Here is a 23,821-nt window from a genome sequence, read left to right on the forward strand (position 1 = left end):
GGCGTCTCTCTCCATTGAATACAGGCGGATGACGTCAACAACCCTCATCAAATATTCAATAAAAAGATTACAATAATGAGATGTATCCACCAATCCAAAGAAAGGGTGCTAGACAGCCCGCCGTGCCGCTTTGTGGACAACGATTCCCAGTGTTAGGGCGAAGAGACTATCTTGTTAGTATATCCATAATCTTTGACACAACTTCATTACCTGGGTCAAAGGCTGTGTTCGAGAGAATCAAAACTGTGACGTATCATGGGTCAATTGTGACTGACTGACTGATCAACAAATAATATTGAGTAGTTATTTAGGATGCAAGGTGATTTGTAGATCAGTCAGTCTCGACTCGCTTTTAATGTCGGCTCGCTGTCGAACATGTCAAGGAGGGAGTTCGATTAATCTCTCTCGGGCGCCCGTGTAGGCGTGTTTTGCACCGGCTGAAAGTTGATCGCATTCGATTTGCAACCGGGCTGCCTCCCGGGCTTGAGTCGGCTCAAAATAAAAGTGATGTAATAAACACGTGTAGTAATGAGTTGGATTCTGTGTTTTCCCGTGCAAAAGTGATTGATTTTGATAAAAACGCTTTATCTCCCTTCCCAATAAAAAAATTATAAAACATTTATTTTATGGAAAATATATTTTGTATGTTTCTGGACGATGCCATGCTGCCTTGATTACTGTTCGATTTGAGAAGGGCGCTCCTCCCTACCCGTTTTCGCCAGATGACGTGACGGACATGTCAACGCGGGCCAGCGTAAAATAACTCCCTCAAGTATTCAGGGTCGATGGAGGGCGATTGGACAAGAGGCTGAACCCACCGACACCACCCACTGTTTCAACCAATCACAGCCCCTTTCGTCTAAAAAGGGACTCTGTCATCTTTCTCTGCTTCCTGTTCAGTCCACTCACAACAGTAATGGCGGCTGCTGCACGGTTTCTGCTCAGAGGTGCAGGCTCGAAAGCCTCCATCGCGAATGTAAATAGCGGTGCTCAGAGCTCGTTTGGGATCACTCTGCTGAGGTTATCCCCGAATTGCTCATCCCAAACAAAGACACAAAGAAGGAATGCAGCGCACTTCACCTACCACCCTGACCCTGTCCCCACAGAGTATGGTAAGTGAAATGCCCTTGCATTCTCAAATAATTTGTCATACAGATAACTATCTTTGCTGAAAAGGTCTAATTTTTTTCTAAATTAGTTAGCTAACTAACATGCTAACATTAGCTAGCTAGTTAACGTTATTATTTTTCTGTTGGCAAGTTGGCTGTGTTGCATGCCCGGACTTTTGTTTGGCAGATGTAGACGGCCGTCACATGGGTATTTCTATTAACTAGGGTACCAGTGAGCATTTCGTTTTTTTCATGTGAATACATTAAGATATAAAGGGGGAACATAGATACATTCAATATAGCTAATTCATGAGTTGAATCAAAACCTATGATCAAACCCTTTCTCGTGCTTGGCGTCTTCTTCTCCCGAGTGGCGCAGTGGTCTAAGACACTGCATTGCAGTGCTAGCTGTGCCACTAGAGATCCTGGTTCGAATCCAGGCTCTGTCGTAGCCGGCCGCGACCGGGAGACCCATGGGGCGGCGCACAATTGGCCCAGCGTTCTCCAGGGTAGGGGAGGGAATGGCCGGCAAGGATGTAGCTCAGTTGGTAGAGCATGGCGTTTGCAACGCCAGGGTTGTGGGTTCGATTCCCACGGGGGGCCAGTATGAAAAATGGGGGTAAATTATGGACTGTCGTTTCTCTTTGCTTATTTGAGGTGTTCTTGCCATAATATGGACTTGGTATTTTACCAAATAGGGCTATCTTCTGTATACCACCTCTTACTTGTCACAACACAACTGATATGCTCAAACTCATTAAGAAGGAAAGACTTTCCACAAATTAACAAGGCACACCTGTTAATTGAAATGCATTCCAGGTGACTACCTCATGAAGCTGGTTGAGAGAATGCCAAGAGTGTGCAAAGCTGTCATCAAGGCAAAGGGTGGCTACTTTGAAGAATGTAAAATATAAAATGTATTTTGATTTAACACTTTCTTTGGTTACTACATGATTCCATATGTGTTATTTCATAGTTTTGATGTCTTCACTAATATTCTACAATGTAGAAAATGGTAAAAATAAATGAATGAATGAGTAGGTGTGTCCACATTTTTCACTGGTACTGTACATCACAGAAGACAGAATTATAACAAAACTGTTTGACATAGAAACACCAGCTTTTCTGTGTAAAAAATTAAATAAAAATAATGAAAAATATTAACATTCCACCCATGAGGCCACTAGGTAATTTCACAGTAGGAAAGGGCTACAAACGGCCTTCTTCAAAGGGGCGACGCTTCACGCTGAGTGAGTTTCACAAACCCCATCTGCTGCAAGTCTTCAAGATCCAGCAAGGTTACTCATCAAAAGAATGTGCTTTGGTGACCCATGCTAATGTGATGAGAACCTTGCCTGAGACCTGAAGACGTGTTAGTTTGACATGTTAAGGTGTCCGCATGCTTCCCATTCGAAACAGTTGGATGAGTTTGTGCATATAATGTATTATGACGACATTCTGTGTGGTTTTTGTTCGTTTTGGACTTCGGTGAGGGGTTTTTCGGCTGTTTGGGGACAAATTTTTCTAGAGGCAAGCCGAAGTTCGGAGCTGAAGTCTACACCCCTTCATCGGTGATTGGTCAACAGTAGGGATTCTTCAATAAAGTCTTTGTTGTCATTCAACGAGGGACAACTTGTTTTCATGCAATTTTTTCATTGAGAAATACTGCACCAAACAACTTAGTTGTATGTAAAATTGCACGACTAAGATCTAATTTGCAAAAACATCAAAATGAATGACAGATTTCTTGGGTTAATTAATTTTGGACCATGTTGAGGACTGGCTACGGCATCTCAAAATGGACAAACGGTACTATTGCGCTTTTATTCTCATTTTTTTCAAGCAAATGTTTTTTTTGTATTGTATTTTAAAATAAAATATTATCCTTAAAAAATATATATATTTCCCTTTATTACTTTCCAACCCCACCATCCCCTCCCCAATTGGAGTAAACTAGTGAACAACAATGCTTAGGCCTCTACTTCATGCCCATACATACTATATACATTTTATGGACACAGTCACTAATTATATTTTGTTTGTTGTTTCATGATGTCCATCTGGTATGCTTCTATATGCCATATCTTTCCAACTGTGCTCTTTCACAAAAGCTCACAATATATAACCTATATTATTATGGACACAGCATGTCTTACACTAGTTATCTTGTTGTTATTAGTTGTTGTAATTAGTCCCATCCTTCAGCTCCATTCAACACCTCCCATCTATCTCCCAACACCATCCACACTGGATATCTACTTGCCATATATTTCTCAACTGTACTGTGATGTTTTACAAAAGCTCTGAACCTTTCTATTCTCATTGTTTCTACAATTCTCATTGTTTCTCATTGTTTCTACAGAATTGAAAATAAACATCTTTGCTAAAAGTATTATTATATTATTGATCGATTGACTATGACTTTTCAGATCACCCAGTAGTGCTATCTGCAGGGTCAGCTCCATGCAAATATTGCAATCCTTAGCCATTCCTGGACCTGTGTCCAGAAACAAGCTACAAATGGACAGTACCAAAACAAATGATCTAATGATTCTGTCTCTTCACAGCCAAATCTGCAGAGCTGGGAAGATTGTATCCCCCATACAAATAACATTCTATTGGTAGCAAGAATTTTATATAATAATTTAAATTGAAAAAAGTTTTGAATCCGGCGTCATTTTGCGTATCAGTTCATAAACACTATGCCATGGAATCGGTACGTCAAAAATCTCTTCCCAACTATTTTGCAATCTATATGGGACGGCTGTCAATCTTTTGGTCCTTAAATGAAACTGGTATACTTTTTTATTTATCACAATTTTCTTTAACCAATTATGATATTTAATGCAAGGCCGACAGACAAGTTCCTTACTTTTTCCTTCTTCCACTTTCCTTTTCCATTTTTGCGGTAATGCTGCAATTATTTGGTTGTAATTTTGGGTAGAGCAGACATTTCCATATGTTTTTGTTAGCTGCGTGTGCGACAACTCCACCATTCCTACCGATAATATCATTTACGAAGATTATACTTTTTTTTATTTTTTTATTTTTATTTAAATAACGGTTTTTTATCAATTAGTATATTTGAGTTTAACCACAATATTTGTTGCAATATTTGTTCTGTCATTTTTTGGAGGATTAAATTGAAATTGCAACCAACTTTCTATGGCTTGTTTTAGAAATAGTGATATTTGAGAGATGATTTCCTTTTCAAATACCTGAAAGTGAGGGGTTGTAATCTGAATAAAGGGAAAAAGTCCCTTCTTGAACATTGGGTGAGACAATCTTACTAGTTTGCTAGAGAACCAGTTCTGATTTAAGTATAATTTTTGAATGATTGAAGCTTTTAGTGATAGGTCTAATGCTTTAATATTTAATAATTTCTGTCTTCCTAATTCATATTCATTATATAAATAGGCCTGTTTAATTTTGTCTGGCTTGCCGTTCCAAATAAAATGGAAAAAAAAATTTCTCATATAATTTAAAACTGGGATAATACTGAAGAGTTAATCAATGTGATTTTTCCACAAATTGACAGGTATTTACCTTTCCATGTTGGCAAGATCTTATCTATTTTTGCTAACTTTCTATTACATTTTTTTGGAGTGAGATCATTTATTTCATTTGGGATATGTATTTTGAGTATATCCACATCACCATCAGACCATGTTATTGGTAAACTACATGGTAATGTAAAAATTGTATTTTTTAGTGATCCAATACGTAATATAAGTACATTTATAATAATTTGGTTGTAATCCAAAGAGGTTAGAAAATGTATCTAGATCCTCTGAGGCTGTGGAGGGATTCAAGTTGTGGATTTAAAAGAAAATATGAATCATCAGCGTACAATGACACCTTTTGTTTTTAAGCCCTGGATTTCTAATCCCTTGATATTATTGTTGGATCTGATTTTAATAGCTAACATCTCGATGGCAATAATAAATAGATATGCCGATAGTGGACAACCTTGTTTCACTCCTCTGGACAGTTTAAAACTTTCTGAGAAATAGCCATTATTTACTATTTTACACCTAGGGTTACTATACATGATTTGAACCCAATTTATAAGAGATTGTCCAAAATTGAAATGCTCCAGGCATTGATATATAAACCCCAGTCGTACTTTATCAAATGCTTTTTCGAAGTCTGCTATGAATAGTAGGCCTGGCTTCCCAGATTTTTCATAGTGTTCTATTGTTTCCAGTACTTGCCTTATATTATCTCCAATGTATCGCCCATGTAAAAAACCTGTCTGATTAGAATGAATAATGTCCGACAATACCTTTTTTAAATTCTATGCGCTATACATTTTGCTAGAATTTTTGCATCACAACACTGAAGTGTAAGGGGGCTCCAATTTTTTTAATGGACTGGATCTTTATATTTTCCACTTGTATCCTGTTTCAGTAATAATGAAATCAGGCCTTCTTCTTGAGTGTCTGATAATCTACCATTTACATAGGAGTGGTATTGGTAGTTAGTCTTGTCTCTTCGCTGCAACGCCCCTACGGACTCGGGAGAGGCAAAGGTCGAGAGCCATGCGTCCTCCAAAACACGACCCTGCCAAGCATCACTGCTTCTTGACACACTGCTTGCTTAACCCGGAAGCCAGCTTCACCAATGTGTCGGAGGAAACACCGTCCAACTGACGACCGAAGTCCGCTAGCAGGCGCCCGGCCCGTCACAAGGAGTCGCTAGAGCACGATGAGACAAGGAAATCCTGTCCGGCCAAACCTTCCCCTAACCTGGATGACACTGGGCCAATTGTGCGCCGCCTCATGGGTCTCCCGGTCGCGGCCGGCTGTGACACAGCCTGGGATCGAACCCAAGGCTGTAGTGACGCCTCAGCACTGCGATGCAGTGACTTAGACCGCTGCGCCACTCGGGAGTATGCAAGCACACTTGTTCGGTTTGGCTAGCCGCCAGCCGAACTGAAGCATGCTGACGCCTTTACTTTCATGTCTCTGGCAAGGGTACTTATTATAAGGGTAATGTGAAGGACTGGGTTAAGACTTTGTTAGCCTGCGGAGCTAAGGCCTAGGCATTGGTTCTGTGACTTGGGTGGGTCTCTTGAGGAGGTCAAAGGGGGGTGAAGTGTGTAACAGGTGGTTCGGGGACCACGCTTGCATGATGAGTAACTTGTTAGAGACCTGTTACATTCTGTGGTGCACAGGAGACCTGGGTTAGAACCCCATCAGTCAAACTAACACGTCTTCAGGTCTCGGGCAATAATGTTGCTCATCACATGCTTGGATCACCAAACCACCTCTGTTGCAGTCTCATTGGGGTCCACAGATCTTTCTGCTTCTGTTTGCCACAGGTTCTCAATGGGGTTCAAGTCTGGAGGCTAAATGTTGATTTTTGTGGCCAATTAACAATTTCATTGTGGAATTTGGGTGGCTTGGGTTTATTATCTTGCTGGAAGATCCACCTCCGGCCAAGTTTCAACCTCCTGGCAGAGGCAACCAGGTTTTTGGCAAATATATCAGGGTACTGGGTAAAGTTCATGATGCCGTTGGGCTTAATAAGGGCCCCAGGACCAGTGGAAGCAAAATGGCCCCATAAAATCAAAGATCCACCCACCATACTTTACAGTAGGTATTGGGTTATTCTCTGCTTATGCATCCTTATTTTGATGCCAAACCGACCACTAGTGTGCGTGGCCAAAAAGCTAGATTTTCATGTCATCCAACAAATGTAAACGCCTAGAGTTTGCTAAACGGCATTGGCACTTGGATTGGAATCCGTGATATGGTCAGGCGACATGAAGAATTGTTATGGGGGCCAAATAGCATTTCTTGTCACACTCCCTTATAATGTGTCCTGCCCGTCCTGTGAGCATAGTAGCTTATAGCCCAAACGGTTCAAACGCTAGAGTCAAATTCATAGGAAGAAAATAAATTCAACATTTTGATTTATTAGGATCCACATTAGCCGACGCCAATGGCAACAGCTAGTCTTACTGGTGTTCGACACATAACGAAAAATACATTACAGACAAAAGGTTTTACAATTTACATACATTTTAAAACATTAACGTGTGTGTGCGTGCGCATCTATCTGTTACACATACATGTCAGTACATACAGTGAGGGGAAAAAAGTATTTGATCCCCTGCTGATTTTGTACATTTGCCCACTGACAAAGACATGATCAGTCTATAATTTTAATGGTAGGTTTATTTGAACAGTGAGAGACAGAAAAACAACAAAATGTTCCAGAAAAACGCATGTCAAAAATGTTTATAAATTGATTTGCATTTTAATGAGGGAAATAAGTATTTGACCCCTCTGCAAAACATGACTTAGTACTTGGTGGCAAAACCCTTGTTGGCAATCACTGAGGTCAGACGTTTCTTGTAGTTGGCCACCAGGTTTGCACACATCTCAGGAGGGATTTTGTCCCACTCCTCTTTGCAGATCTTCTCCAAGTCATTAAGGTTTCGAGGCTGACGTTTGGCAACTCGAACCTTCAGCTCCCTCCACAGATTTTCTATGGGATTTAGGTTTGGAGACTGGCTAGGCCACTCCAGGACCTTAATGTGCTTCTTCTTGAGCCACTCCTTTGTTGCCTTGGCTGTTTGTTTTGGGTCATTGTCATGCTGGAATACCCATCCACGACCCATTTTCAATGCCCTCCCTTTGATGCGGTGAAGTTGTCCTGTCCCCTTAGCAGAAAAACACCCCCAAAGCATAATTTTTCCACCTCCATGTTTGACGGTGGGGATGGTGTTCTTGGGGTCATAGGCAGCATTCCTCCTCCTCCTAACACGGCGAATTGAGTTGATGCCAAAGAGCTCGATTTTGGTCTCATCTGACCACAACACTTTCACCCAGTTCTCCTCTGAATCATTCAGATGTTCAATGGCAAACTTCAGACGGGCCTGTATATGTGCTTTCTTGAGCAGGGGGACCTTACAGGCGCTGCAGGATTTCAGTCCTTCACGGCGTAGTGTGTTACCAATTGTTTTCTTGGTGACTATGGTCCCAGCTGCCTTGAGATCATTGACAAGATCCTCCCGTGTAGTTCTGGGATGATTCCTCATCGTTCTCATGATCATTGCAACTCCACGAGGTGAGATCTTGCATGGAGCCCCAGGCTGAGGGAGATTGACAGTTATTTTGTGTTTCTTCCATTTGCAAGTAATTGCACCAACTGTTGTCACCTTCTCACCAAGCTGCTTGGTGATGGTCTTGTACAAGCTGATGGTTTTGTAGCCCATTCCAGCCTTGTGTAAGTCTACAATCTTGTCCCTGACATCCTTGGAGAGCTCTTTGGTCTTGAACATGGTGGAGAGTTTGGAATCTGATTGATTGCTTCTGTGGACAGGTGTCTTTTATACAGGTAACAAACTGAGATTAGGAGCACTCCCTTTAAGAGTGTGCTCCTAATCTCAGCTCGTTACCTGTATAAAAGACACCCGGGAGCCAGAAATCTTTCTGATTGAGAGGGGGTCAAATACAGTGGAGAAAAAAAGTATTTAGTCAGCCACCAATTGTGCAAGTTCTCCCACTTAAAGATGAGAGAGGCCTGTAATTTTCATCATAGGTACACGTCAACTATGACAGACAAAATGAGAAATAAAATTCCAGAAAATCACATAGTAGGATTTTTAATGAATTTATTTGCAAATTATGGTGGAAAATAAGTATTTGGTCAATAACAAAAGTTTCTCAATACTTTGTTATGTACCCTTTGTTGGCAATGACACAGGTCAAACGTTTTCTGTAAGTCTTCACAAGGTTTTCACACACTGTTGCTGGTATTTTGGCCCATTCCTCCATGCAGATCTCCTCTAGAGCAGTGATGTTTTGGGGCTGTCGCTGGGCAACACGGACTTTCAACTCCCTCCAAAGATTTTCTATGGGGTTGAGATCTGGAGACTGGCTAGGCCACTCCAGGACCTTGAAATGCTTCTTACGAAGCCACTCCTTCGTTGCCCGGGCGGTGTGTTTGGGAACATTGTCATGCTGAAAGACCCAGCCACGTTTCATCTTCAATGCCCTTGCTGATGGAAGGAGGTTTTCACTCAAAATCTCACGATACATGGCCCCATTCATTCTTTCCTTTACACGGATCAGTCGTCCTGGTCCTTTTGCAGAAAAACAGCCCCAAAGCATGATGTTTCCACCCCCATGCTTCACAGTAGGTATGGTGCAACTCAGCATTCTTTGTCCTCCAAACACGACAAGTTGAGTTTTTACCAAAAAGTTATATTTTGGTTTCATCTGACCATATGGCATTCTCCCAATCCTCTTCTGGATCATCCAAATGCACTCTATCAAACTTCAGACGGGCCTGGACATGTACTGGCTTAAGCAGGGGGACACGTCTGGCACTGCAGGATTTGAGTCCCTGGCGGCGTAGTGTGTTACTGATGGTAGGCTTTGTTACTTTGGTCCCAGCTCTCTGCAGGTCATTCACTAGGTCCCCCCGTGTGGTTCTGGGATTTTTGCTCACCGTTCTTGTGATCATTTTGACCCCACGGGGTGAGAACTTGCGTGGAGCCCCAGATCGAGGGAGATTATCAGTGGTCTTGTATGTCTTCCATTTCCTAATAATTGCTCCCACAGTTGATTTCTTCAAACCAAGCTGCTTACCTATTGCAGATTCAGTCTTCCCAGCCTGGTGCAGGTCTACAATTTTGTTTCTGGTGTCCTTTAACAGCTCTTTGGTCTTGGCCATAGTGGAGTTTGGAGTGTGACTGTTTGAGGTTGTGGACAGGTGTCTTTTATACTGATAACAAGTTCAAACAGGTGCCATTAATACAGGTAATGAGTGGAGGACAGAGGAGCCTCTTAAATAAGAAGTTACAGGTCTGTGAGAGCCAGAAATCTTGCTTGTTTGTAGGTGACCAAATACTTATTTTCCACCATCATTTGCAAATAAATTCATTAAAAATCCTACAATGTGATTTTCTGGATTTCTTTTCCTCAATTTGTCTGTCATAGTTGACTTGTACCTATGATGAAAATTACAGGCCTCTCTCATCTTTTTAAGTGGGAGAACTTGCACAATTGGTGGCTGACTAAATACTTTTTTTCCCCACTGTACTTATTTCCGTCATTAAAATGCAAATCAATTTATAACATTTTTGACATGTGTTTTTCTGGATTTTTGTTGTTGTTCTGTCTCTCACTGTTCAAATAAACCTACCATAAAAATTATAGACTGATCATTTCTTTGTCAGTGGGCAAACGTACAAAATCAGCAGGGGATCAAATACTTTTTTCCCTCACTGTACACATAACAAGTAGGTCACATGGGGAGCGGCGTTGTGCCGTGAGGTGTTGCTTCACTAAGATGGAATGGAGCTGGGGTTACTGATGCGTATATGGTTGAATCAGCAGCATACATGGACACACATGCTTTGTTTAATGCCAGTGGCAGGTCATTGGTAAAAATACAAAAGAGTAGAGGGCCTCGAGCACTGCTCTGCGGTACACCACACTTTACATGTTTGATATTAGAGAAGCTTCCATTAAAGAAAACCCTCCAAATTCTATTAGATTGCCATAACATGTATTCAGAGCTGAGGTTGAAAAGCCATAACACATACTTTTTCTCAACAGGTTATTGTCAATAATATCAAAGGCTGTAATGAAATCTAACAGTACAGCTCCCACAACCTCCTTATTGTAAATTTCTTTCAACCAATCATCAGTCATTTGTCAGTGCAGCACATCTTCTCTATAAGCATGCTGAAAGTCTGTTGGTCATTTGTTTACAGAGAAATTGCATTGTATTTGGTCAAACAAAATGTTTTCCAACAGTTTGCTAAGAGCTGGTAGCAAGCTGATAGGTCTGCTGTTAGAACCAGTAAAGGCCGCTTTACCACTCTTGGGTAGCGGAATGACTTTGGCTTCCCTCCAGGCCTGAGGACAAAGACTTTCATCTAGGCTCAGATGAAAGATATGACAGATAGGATTGGCTGTAGAATGAGCTACCATCCTTAGCAGCTTTCCATCAAAGTTGTCAATGCCAGGAGATTTGTCAGTATTGAATGATAACAATATTTTTCCACCTCTCCCACACTAACTTAACAAAATTCAAACTTACATTGCTTTTCTTTCAATATATGAGTATGATGGCTCACTGTTTGTTGGCGTTTCCTGCCTAAGTTTGTCCACTTTGCCAATTAAGTAATCATTAAAATAATTGGCAACATTGGCTTCAGAAACTACCAGAAACCTGTTTAACACAGAGCGTTTGATTCTATCTGTTCTCTTCTACCATTCCTTGCTGGCAAAGGACCAGGATGTTGTCTCTGCTTTTTAATATGAATTTAGAGAACTGAATTTGCAAACTGAATCTGAATGCTACGGTGCGACCGTTTTACTCGCATACGTGCCAAATATTTTGCTGTGCGACCTGAAGTTCAAATTTAGGGAGCAGCAGTTAGCGTAGAAAAATGAAGGATTCCATCTTTATTACCTCATATTTTTCATTGTTCTCCTAAATGCCTTTGTGTGCCTACATTTTTCAGCTTAGAACCCTGGAATGCATCTAAGAAGTAGAAAAAAAAAAATATATATATATATATATATCACTTTGGTAAAACTACAAATGATAGTTTGTAAACTTGATACACATACAATGAATGCGATTTTTACCATATTGAAACTGAATATATAAATATAGAATTTGAATATGAACTTACATTTAATTTATAGTCTGAATGCAATATTTACATTTACGTCATTTAGCAGACGCTCTTATCCAGAGCGACTTACAAATAGGTGCATTCACCTTATATTCACTCAATTCAGTTTCAAATGATGAAATACAAGTTAAATTGATGAATTAAATGATTCCATCTGTGCATTACAAATTCAATATCTATATACAAATAGTTTCTGTTGGCGCTTTAATCGCTCCATAAAATTCTCCCAACTTCTTGTAGGCCCCACTACAAAGATGAACTTATTTCAGTCTGTGACCAGTGCCTTGGACAACACTCTCGCCAGCGACCCCACCGCAGGTAATAAAACTGGTCTGGATTGTCATTTTATGTGTTAATGTATTCAGCCATATCTTAAAAGATGTAATGTGTAAATAAGATATGCAATTTAGAAATATTAGGCCTATGTATTAGTGTCAATCAATATGAGATGTATCTGTCCTTCAGTCATCTTTGGGGAAGACGTTGCCTTTGGTGGAGTATTTCGTTGCACCGTGGGTCTCCGAGACAAATATGGTAAGAGGCTGAATCCTTTCCCCTTACTATTTTAGTCAAATATATCAGTATGTTTGTGCTGACTAATGTCAGCACAAACATACTGTCCCACTGATGTCCTGGTTAATGACATTGTGAGACCACCAGATGGCAGCAGAGAACCATTTTCGTGCCCTTGTTGGTCAAAACTCAGTGTGTGTATTGGTCAAAACTGCAAAATTGTGTGTGTCAGTTTGGACGTGTGTGTGATAGTCCTAACATAGCTGTGCTTGTTTACAAAGGTTATTGCAAGGATACACATTTCTATAGAAACTTGATTCAATAATAATCACATTGTTTTTTGTCAGCTATGCCCATGCGTACTGTTAGGCTATTCATAGTACAGTTGAATTCCTCCTCTTATTATCCTAATATGAAATTATTTTTAGAGTGGATTAACTAGTGCGGGTGTACTGCTGCTACAAATGTGCAGGTTTTGAAATGGCCATTATATCTTTTGTGTGCTGCCTCCTGATAATGTAGAATACTTTACCCTCATCTCCATAATGTGGACACCAGTCGTGATTCACCCCTGGCTAGGTGGAAGTATATGATTAGGTTTTGGAAAAGACAATGCAAATCTCCCTCTTTGTGCTATCTTTTGTTGTCATTGACGTCAGAGGTGTTGACCTTCTGCTAGGGATCATTATTTTTAATCTCATCTAGGTAGATTGATGGCGGAGAGGGATTATCTTTTTATATATCCCTCTCTCTTTACCATTATACTACATGCAGGTTTATGGGCAGTATGCTAATCGCTATTTGTGTGGCTGACGCATTCACCCCAGTGATGCATTACTCCGCCACTGAGTAGTGTGCGCACAGGCAGTGTCTCCTGTGCCGTTCACCTGGAAATGACTAGCCACTTCGACCTCAGTCTTTCTATTTCTCCTAAATGAAAATGTGTCAATCATGAATGACTAGCCCATAGATGCCTCAAACATGTGAAAGTGCAGGGCATATTCATCTAATGTGAGCTCCAAACGTATTGGGACAGTGACACAATATTTATGGTACCAAAAGGGATAAATTCACTTGTGTATTAAAGTAGTTGTATCTGGTACCATATTCCTAGCACGCAATGATTACATCAAGCTTGTGACTCTACAAACTTGTTGGATGCATTTGCTGTTTGTTTTGGTTGTGTTTCAGATTAGTTTGTGCCCAATCGAAATGAATGGTAAATAATGTATTGTGCCATTTTGGAGTCATGTTTCTAAACACTTCCACATTACCACCCATACACAAAAATGTATGCACGCATGACTGTAAGTCGCTTTGGATAAAAGCGTCTGCTAAATGCCACATTATTATTGAGTGAGAATCTTAGAGGCAAAAATATCATACCCCCCCAAAAATGCTAACCTCCCCTGTTATTGTAATGGTGAAAGGTTAGCATGTGTTGGTGGTTTGATATTTTGTGTCTTAACATTCTCACTCATCATTATTCACAATTCATTCAGGACTATCTGTAATCATGGTAGCATCCACATTAATGTAGAAGTGACTCCAAAATGACACACTACGTAGTCTGTAACAACCAAAAACAACCAGAAAATGCATCCAACAAGTTTGTAGAGTCACAAGCTTGATGTAATCATTGCGTGCTAGGAATATAGGATCAAATACGAAACTTTTGACTACTACTTTAATACACATATAAGTAAATTTGTGGTCCCCTAAAATAGGGGAACTGTAAAAAGTGCTGTAATTTCTAAATGGTTCACATGATATGGATGAAGATGCCCTCATATTAAAGCTAACAGTCTGCACTTTAACATCATAGTCATTGTATCATTTCAAATCCAAAGTTCTGGAGTACAGAGCCAAAACAACAACAACATGTGTCACTGTCCTAATAAGTTTGGAGCTCACTGTGTGTCACTCATTGACCACCAGATGTATTTGTTGTTTACTCTGGCTGTGTTTTACAAGTACACAGGATTCTGATTGGACTGTGACGGGTTGGCCTAATTATACATTTCTGAGGGCTTGTGGTGCTCTAATGGTGTCCGGTCTGTGGTGAGAGGAGGGCACTTGAGGTCAGGTCTCCCTGGACGGGACAGAAACGAGGTTTGGAGGGATCAAAGAAAGAAAATACTTGCTTCTTGGCAATTAAACAAAGCAAGAGAACCAAAATAACATTCCTCCCCAAATGTAGAGTCCCCAGTCCTGCGGCTCGCTGTCAAGATAATAGAGTGGCGGATGGAAAAATAGTTTTTGTCTTTATTATTCAGACTTGGGCTTTTTAGTGCATCACAGCCTATTTTGCTCCAGTTAAGGAGGAGTCCTCTCTCTCCGAATGTCACTTAACTTATTTTAAGTCCGGATGGTATTTTAAGGAGACACTGCAATGATTATGAAGCAAGTGTTGGGTAGGGGGGGGGCGACTGACAAACCCTGTCATCCATCAGGTGCCCTGGCCCTATTACACTGTATTTTGCTTGGATTTCATCCCTAATTGAAAATGAATGAGTGGATGTTTTTGAAGTCATTAGTCAGCAATGCACTGCATAAACTCTCTCCTTTTGGTTGAAATGGGTGTGCTCTTATTTGTCGTCATCAGCCCCCTTGGTAGATGATAACTGAGTAACCCTCTCCCATCCTCTCTCTCTCGCTCTCCAGGTAAAGACCGTGTCTTCAACACTCCTCTGTGTGAGCAAGGCATTGTGGGATTTGGAATCGGTGCGGCGGTTGCTGGTGCCACGGCCATCGCTGAGATCCAGTTTGCCGACTACATTTACCCTGCCTTCGACCAGGTGAGCCAGTCTGTCTGCGCTCTGTGCATAAAGAATTATGGCTATTTCTATAAACTGTGTAATTTCTCTGTCACTTGTTTGCCTGTTTGATTACGCAGATGGTTTTATTTGTTGTCATCATAGCCCAGCCTCTCATGTGACGGGAACAGATTTGATCAGGGACTACTGGGATCCATTTCTGCTTCACTCATGCATATATGTTTTAAACCACCAACAAACACCTGCCTCATTTGCATCAATGTCAATCTTGTGTAATTAGTGTAAATATAATATTTTCCCCAGTGAGTTCTCTGCTCATAAGTGATTAGGCTTCCACACAATCAAGTTGTAATTAAACGCTATCAAAAAAAGTAAAACATTATAATTGAGGTGCAATTTGGCCAGATGCCAACCAGACACTAGCTTTTAACGCTATTTGCTGACGCTTTTCTGCTCTAAATAGCACGGGTGTTGTTTGAAAGACTGGAAATCTGCCCAAACTATGCCTCCCTCACTGTAAAAATGGTCTCAAAGAAAACACTAGCGTAGCGTGTCTACCTCAGAAGATAGCAATGGGGCTTTAATGTACTGACCTGGAAAGTGAGCGGCTTCGCTATCCGGCCTTGTCTGTTATGTTGGCACACGTTTCCCGGCAGCATGTCCGCACCCTAAAGACGAATGAGTTTCCCTCCCATGTCAAGGCAACCGAAAACAGCTAAATGTTGATAATGGGGAAATATTTCAGACTGCTGCCATATTGCTACAGAGCACAATGGCATTGACATAGCCTGGCGCGTTGAGTCACTCTCACACACACACACACACTCCTCTCCTCTCTCTCTCTGTACTCTCAATTAAAACGAGGGAGTCCAAAATGGCCCCCAGAGATGCTTAAAACCAGGAAAGAATTGTCTACCTGAATATTGGAGGAAATAGAGCCTTGGACACCACCAGTGGAAGGGTCAGGTTCTGTCAACCGTGAATACGTAGGGGGAAAATAGTTCTAAAATCAGGTTCCTAGGGACTTGGAGTTTTTCACCTGTTTTTATGATAGTCGGAATGTATTGGCAAGTATGAAGTATGCTTGAATATAGTAACCACAGACCTAAAAAAAAACTCAAGCTGTGGTCTTTAATAGTTTTTCGTGGTGGGTAAGGTCAGTTGTAGTGTGGTAATATTTGATATAAGTATTTACAGTGCATTCCAGAGCTTGAGAGGATCTGATGAGAAGAATGGGAGAAACTCCCCAAATACAGGTGTGCCAAGCTTGAAGCGTCATACCCAAGAAGACTCGAGGCTGTAATCGCTGCCAAAGGTGCTTCAACAAAGTACTGAGTAAAGGGTCTGAATACTTACGTAAATGTGGTATTTCATATATATACATTTTTTTTAATACATTTGCACTAAAAAACTTTAATTATGCGGTATTGTGTGTCAAATGGCCACCCAGACTATTTACATTGACACATTTACATTTACATTTACATTTAAGTCATTTAGCAGACGCTCTTATCCAGAGCGACTTACAAATTGGTGCATTCACCTTATGATAGCCAGTGGGACAACCACTTTACAATAGTTAATTTTTTGTAATTTTTTTTGGTGGGGTAAGGGGGGGGTAGAAGGATTACTTTATCCTATCCCAGGTATTCCTTAAAGAGGTGGAGTTTCAAGTGTCTCCGGAAGGTGGTGAGTGACTCCGCTGTCCTGGCGTCGTGAGGGAGCTTGTTCCACCATTGGGGTGCCAGGGCAGCGAACAGTTTTGACTGGGCTGAGCGGGAACTGTGCTTCCGCAGAGGTAGGGGAGCCAGCAGGCCAGAGGTGGATGAACGCAATGCCCTCGTTTGGGTGTAGGGACTGATCAGAGCCTGAAGATATGGAGGTGCCATTCCCCTCACAGCTCCGTAGGCAAGCACCATGGTCTTGTAGCAGATGCGCGCTTCAACTGGAAGCCAGTGGAGTGTGCGGAGGAGCGGGGTGACGTGAGAGAACTTGGGAAGGTTGAACACCAGACGGACTGCGGCGTTCTGGATGAGTTGTAGGGGTTTAATGGCACAGGCAGGGAGCCCAGCCAACAGCGAGTTGCAGTAATCCAGATGGGAGATGACAAGTGCCTGGATTAGGACCTGTGCCACTTCCTGTGTAAGGCAGGGTCGTACTCTGCGAATGTTGTAGAGCATGAACGTACAGGATCGGGTCACCGCCTTGATGTTAGCGGAGAACGACAGGGTGTTGTCCAGGGTCACGCCAAGGCTCTTTGCACTCTGGGAGGAGGACACAACAGAGTTGTCAACCGTGATGGCGAGATCATGGAACGGGCAGTCCTTCCCCGGGAGGAAGAGCAGCTCCGTCTTGCCGAGGTACAGCTTGAGGTGGTGATCCGTCATCCACACTGATATGTATGCCAGACATGCAGAGATGCGATTCGCTGCCTGGTTATCAGAAGGGGGAAAGGAGAAGATGAATTGTGTGTCGTCTGCGTAGCAATGATAGGAGAGGCCATGTGAGGATATGACAGAGCCAAGTGACTTGGTGTATAGCGAGAATAGGAGAGGGCCTAGAACTGAGCCCTGGGGGACACCAGTGGTGAGAGCACGTGGTGCGGAGACAGATTCTCGCCACGCCACCTGGTAGGAGCGACCTGTCAGGTAGGACGCAATCCAAGAGTGAGCCACGCCGGAGATGCCCAACTCGGAGAGGGTGGAGAGGAGGATCTGATGGTTCACAGTATCAAAGGCAGCAGATAGGTCTAGAAGGACGAGAGCAGAGGAGAGAGAGTTAACTTTAGCAGTGCGGAGAGCCTCCATGACACAGAGAAGAGCAGACTCAGTTGAATGACCAGTCTTGAAACCTGACTGGTTTGGATCAAGAAGGTCATTCTGAAAGAGATAGCAAGAGAGTTGGCTAAAGACGGCACGCTCAAGAGTTTTGGAGAGAAAATAAAGAAGGGATACTGGTCTGTAGTTGTTGACATCGGAGGGATCGAGTGTAGGTTTTTTGAGAAGGGGTGCAACACTCGCTCTCTTGAAGACGGAAGGGACATAGCCAGCGGTCAAGGATGAGTTGATGAGCGAGGTGAGGTAAGGGAGAAGGTCTCCGGAAATGGTCTGGAGAAGAGAGGAGGGGATAGGGTCAAGCGGGCAACATTTCACAGTAAGGTCTATACCTGTTTGTATTCCGCGCATGTGACAAATAAAATGTGATTTGAGATCGATGAGGGGAAAAAAACAATTGAATCAATTTTAGAATAAGGCTGTAGCGTAACAAAATGTGGAGAAAGTCAAGGGGTCTGAATACGTTCAGAATGCATTGTGTATATTCTCTGAGTGTACAAAACATTAAGAATACCTTCCTAATATTGAGTTGCTTCCCACAGTTGTCAAGTTGGCTGGATGACCTTTGGGTGGTGGACCATTCTTGATACACATGGGAAGCTGTTGAGCATGAAAAACCCAACAGTGTTGCAGTTCTTGACACAAACCAATGCACCTGGCAATTACTACCATACCCCGTTCAGAGGTACTTAAATATTTTGTCTTGCCCATTCACCCTCTGAATGGCACACATAAACAATCCATGTCTCAAGGCTTAATAATCATTTAAAGGTGTCAATCATAGCTTTCACCTGGATTCACTTCGTCAGTCTGTCATGGAAAGAGCAGGTGTTATCAATATTTTGTACACTCAGTGTATATACCTCAACTGCGACCCGTAATAAGACTATGCAATTGGCCTATTAAAATGTTTATCTGACTCCATTTAACATTATAGTAAAACCAAGTGAAATCAAGTATTATGTGTTTAGCTGACTAAGATCAAGGAATGGTCATGAGAAGCAAACATCAAAGCAAGTATTATTTAATAACTTTGAAATGAATGGATTCACATACAATGCATAAAGCTTAAGTTACAAGGCAATACTGACATTAACAAAGCATAATTCTAGGCATATACACTACTGGTCAAAAGTTTTAGAACACCTACTCATTCAAGGGTTTTTCTTTATTTTTTACTATTTTCTACATTGTAGAATAATAGTGAAGACATCACAACTATGAAATAACACATATGGAATCATGTAGTAACCAAAAAAGTGTTTAACAAATCAAAATATATTTGAGATTCTTGAAATAGCCAACCTTTGCCTTGATGACAGCTTTGCACACTCTTGGCATTCTCTCAACCAGCTTCATGAGGTAGTCACCTGGAACGCATTTCAATTAAAAGGTGTGCCTTCTTAATAGTTAATTTGTGGAATTTCTTTCCTTCTTAATGCGTTTGAGCCAATCAGTTGTGTTGTCACAAGGTATACAGAAGATGGCCCTATTTGGTAAAAGACCAAGTCCATATTATGGCAAGAACAGCTCAAATAAGCAAAGAGAAACGACAGTCATTACTTTAAGACATGAAGGTCAGTCAATGCGGAACATTTCAAGAACTTTGAACGTTTTTTCAAGTACAGTCGCAAAAACTATCAAGCGCTATGATGAAAATGGCTCTCATGAGGACCGCCACAGGAAAGGAAGATCCAGAGTTACCTCTGCTGCAGAGGATAGGTTCATTAGAGTTACGAGCCTCAGAAATTGCAGCCCAAATAAATGCTTCAGCGTTCAAGTAACAGACACAACATCAACTGTTCAGAGGGGACTGTGTGAATCAGGCCTTCATGGTGGAATTGCTTCAAAGAAACCACTACTAAAGGACACCAATAAGAAGAAGAGACTTGCTTGGGCCAAGAAACACGAGCAATGGACATTAGACCGGTGGAAATTTGTCCTTTGGTCTGGAGTCCAAATTTGAGATTTTTGGTTCCAACCGCCATGTCTTTGTGAGACGCGGTTTGGGTGAACGGATGATCTCCGCATGTGTATTTCCCACCGTAAAGCACTTAACCAGCATGGCTACCACAGCATTCTGCATCGATACGCCATCCCATCTGGTTTGGGCTTAGTCCCACTAGCATTTGTTTTTCAACAGTACAATGACCCCACACCTCCAGGCTGTGTAAGGGCTATTTGATTAAGAAGGAGAGTGATGGATTGCTGCATCAGATGACCTGGCCTCCACAATCCCCCGACCTCAACCAAATTGAGATGGTTTGGGATGAGTTCGACCGCAGAGTGAAGGAAAAGCGGGCAACAAATGCTAAGCATATGTGGGAACTCCTTCAAGACTGTTGGAAAAGCATTCCAGGTGAAGCTGGTTGAGAGAATGCCAAGAGTGTGCAAAGCTGTCATAAAGGCGAAGGGTGGCTATTTGAAGGATCTCAAATATAAAATATATTTTGATTTGTTTAACACTATTTTGGTTACTACATGATTCCATATGTGTTTTTTCATAGTTTTGATGTCTTCACTATTATTCTACAATGTAGAAAATAGTAAAAGTAAAGAAAAACCCTTGACTGAGTAGGTGTTCTAAAACATTTGACCAATAGTGTACATCCTAAGGTTAACTAACTTACAAGACAAAGCATGAACTAATCAGACCTACTCAGGGCATAGGCCTGGGTAGCTCACAAAAATAAAAATGTCCATACAACCTTATTCCATGGGCAGGATACAGGAGAAGAGCGAGAACAACAGACCTTCATCCCATTTTATACCAGATCTATTCAAAAATATATTGTTGACCAATCCACAGACTAAACCAAACGTAGTAAAACTAAGAAATCAGGTCAAACCAGCCAACATCCTCTAGGAAGCGGGTCACATCTACATGTGATGACCTGAGGGGGTGGGCTGGGTAGGACAATTTCATACAGTGTCGACAGAGTTCACTCTGAACAACTACAAGTAACCATGGAGATCATACATCCATTCTTCTGAGTTCTATTCAGAAGACACATTTTTTTATATAGAATAACACTATTGCAGCCATTGTTGGTATCTAACACATATTTCTGTAGTCAATTCTCTGGTTTCTGTTGGAGAGGGATACAGTTTGGCCCCCTCGGAGGGGGGTAGGGTGTACTGGTCCTTGACAGAGAGCACGTAAATTAGGGCTGAGCCCACACAATCATGTGAGGTCGTAGTCTTTCTGTTGTGGGAGACAAAGGTATTGTTATGAATGTCTAGCTGTGACTGACCAACTTGATGAGTGGTGACGTTATTATTTATGTGTCCCTGTCTGTCCTCAGATTGTAAACGAAGCTGCCAAGTACCGCTATCGCTCCGGCAACCTGTTTGACTGCGGGAACCTCACCATCAGGGCGCCGTGGGGCTGCGTGGGCCACGGCTCTCTCTACCACTCCCAGAGTCCAGAGGCCTTCTTCGCCCACTGCCCAGGCATCAAGGTTTGACTCTCATCCCTATCGCCTTCCCCCTCTCCCTCCATCCCATCCTCCACTCACTTCTCCACCTCACCTGTACTCGGTACTCTTAAAGCACCTTATAACCTATTTACTTCTGCACTGCCCCTTCCTTAATGAGCCTGTCTTTATGGTGTAAGGCACACATATCTGTCTCCCTGTATCAGTTAGCCAACCTCTCTTCACTTCACTGCACTTATTACACATATTTTGGTATAGTCGATCTCAAAGTTTATGCACCTTGCTAAGTCTCCCGAGTGGCGCAGTGGTCTAAGGCACTGCATCGCAGTGCTAGCTGTGCCACTAGAGATTCTGGTTCGAATCCAGGCTCTGTCTTAGCCAGCCGCGACCGGGAGACCCTTGGGGCGGCGCACAATTGGCCCAGCGTCGTCCAAGGTAGGGGAGGGAATGGCCGGCAGGGATGTAGCTCAGTTGGTAGAGCATGGCATTTGCAACGCCAGGGTTGTGGGTTCAATTCCCACGGGGGGCCAGTATGAAAATAAAATAAAAATAAATAATGTATGCACTCACTAACTGTAAGTCGCTCTGGATAAGAGCGTCTGCTAAATGACTAAAATGTAAATGTCAAACACCTACTGGACTGTTTGGATTGATTTGATGGGTGTAGAAAAAGATCTACCTCAAATTGCTGTTGACCTATTCATGCACCCACTCCCTTCATTTCCAAACCCTGCTGGCTGCTGCATATTGCTTTACATCTATAGAAATGAAAGGGAAATTAAGCACACAGACTCTCAAATAAATACCTGACTCACTGTACGCCGGTCGTGGTCATCTGGGGTTCAACTGGCTGATCTGTGAGCGTGTGTGATTAAGCTGGCATTTAATGAACGTACGCTTGGAGGGAAACGAGTGTGTGCTAAAAATGTCAAATATGATTCACCCCCCCCATCATGATAGGAATAAAAGTCTAAAGTTCTCCTACGCAGCCAAGCAGCACAGCACCAGTTAGCGCTTTACAGCCATAGTCAATGCAGTAAACATCCTCTGTTGTCTTTTTCAAAGGTCAAGGTAATAAACACTGTATATTTGCTACGCCATGACCGATAACTACAGACAGAGCCAGGGGGTTAGAGAAGGCTCAAATGTCTAGCTGAGCTTTTCCAGATTTTGGATTGAAAAATAAAAATCCTCAGCAATCTATACACAATACCCCATAATGACATAGCAAAAACTGTTTTTTAGACGTTTTTGCAAATGTATTAAAAACAAAAAACAGAAATACCTTATTTACGTAAGTATTCAGACCCTTTGCTATGAGACTTGAAATTGAGCTCAGGTGCATCCTGTTTCCATTGATCATCCTTGAGATGTTTCTACAACTTGATTGGAGTCCACCTGTGGTAAATTCAATTGATTGGACATGATTTGGAAAGGCACACACCTGTCTATAGAAGGTCCCACAGTTGACAGTGCATGTCAGAGCAAAAACCAAGCCATGAGGTCGAAGGAATTGTCCGTAGAGCTCCAAGACTGGATTGTGTCGAGGCACAGATCTGGGGAAGGGTACCAAAATATTTCAGCAGCATTGAAGGTTCCCAAGAACACAGTGGCCTCCATCATTCTTAAATGGAAGAAGTTTGGAACCACCAAAACTCTTCATAAAGCTGGCCGCCCAGCCAAACAGAGCAATCAGGGGAGAAGGGCCTTGGTCAGGGAGGTGACCAAGAACCCGATGGTCACTCTAAAAGAGCTGCAGAGTTCCTCTGTGGAGATGGGAGAACCTCCCAGAAGGTCAACCATCTCTGCAGCACTCCACCAATCAGGCCTTTATGGTAGAGTGGCCAGACGGAAGCCACTCCTCAGTAAAAGGTACATGACAGCCGGCTTGGAGACTCTCAGACCATGGGAAACAAGATTGTCTGGTCTGATGAGACCAAGATTGAACTCTTTGGCCTGAATGCCAAGCGTCATGTCTTGAGGAAACCTGGACCATCCGTACGGTGAAGCATGGTGTTGGCAGCATCATACTGTGGGGATGTTTTTCAGCGGCAGAGACTGTGAGACTAGTCAGGATCAAGCCAAAGATGAATGGAGAAAAGTACAGAGAGATCCTTGATGAAAACCTGCTCCAGAGCGCTCAGGACCTCACACTGGGGCGACGGTTCACCTTCCAACAGGACAATGACCCTAAGCACACAGCCAAGACAACGCAGGAGTGGCTTCGGGACAAGTCTCTGAATGTCCTTGAGTGGCCCAGCCAGAGCCCGGACTTGAACCCAAGCGAACATCTCTGGAGAGACCTGAAAATAGCTGTGCAGCGACACTCCCCATCCAACCTGACAGAGCTTGAGAGGATCTGCAGAGAAGAATGGGAGAAACTCCCCAAATACAGGTGTGCCAAACTTGTAGCGTCATACCCAAGAAGACCCAAGGCTGTAATCGCTGCCAAAGGTGCTTCAACAAAGTACTGAGTAAAGGGTCT

The 23,821-nt window shown here is 42.3% G+C and overlaps 1 protein-coding gene across 1 annotated transcript in view; it reads left to right on the forward strand.

Moving 5' to 3' along the window:
* The first annotated feature begins 898 nt into the window (after positions 1–898).
* LOC311140570 (2-oxoisovalerate dehydrogenase subunit beta, mitochondrial-like) overlaps positions 899–23,821 on the forward strand; it is a 100,157-nt gene continuing 77,234 nt past the window's right edge. The window contains exons 1-5 of the mRNA XM_084175686.1: positions 899–1,112; positions 12,016–12,093; positions 12,241–12,309; positions 14,953–15,086; positions 21,205–21,360. Of these exons, the coding sequence (XP_084031812.1) occupies positions 917–1,112; positions 12,016–12,093; positions 12,241–12,309; positions 14,953–15,086; positions 21,205–21,360 (633 nt within the window). The 5' untranslated portion in view covers positions 899–916. The remainder of the gene's footprint in view (positions 1,113–12,015; positions 12,094–12,240; positions 12,310–14,952; positions 15,087–21,204; positions 21,361–23,821) is intronic.

This window comes from Coregonus lavaretus, assembly GCF_964263955.1.
Source record: "Coregonus lavaretus genome assembly, chromosome: 13".
NCBI lineage: Eukaryota > Metazoa > Chordata > Actinopteri > Salmoniformes > Salmonidae > Coregonus > Coregonus lavaretus.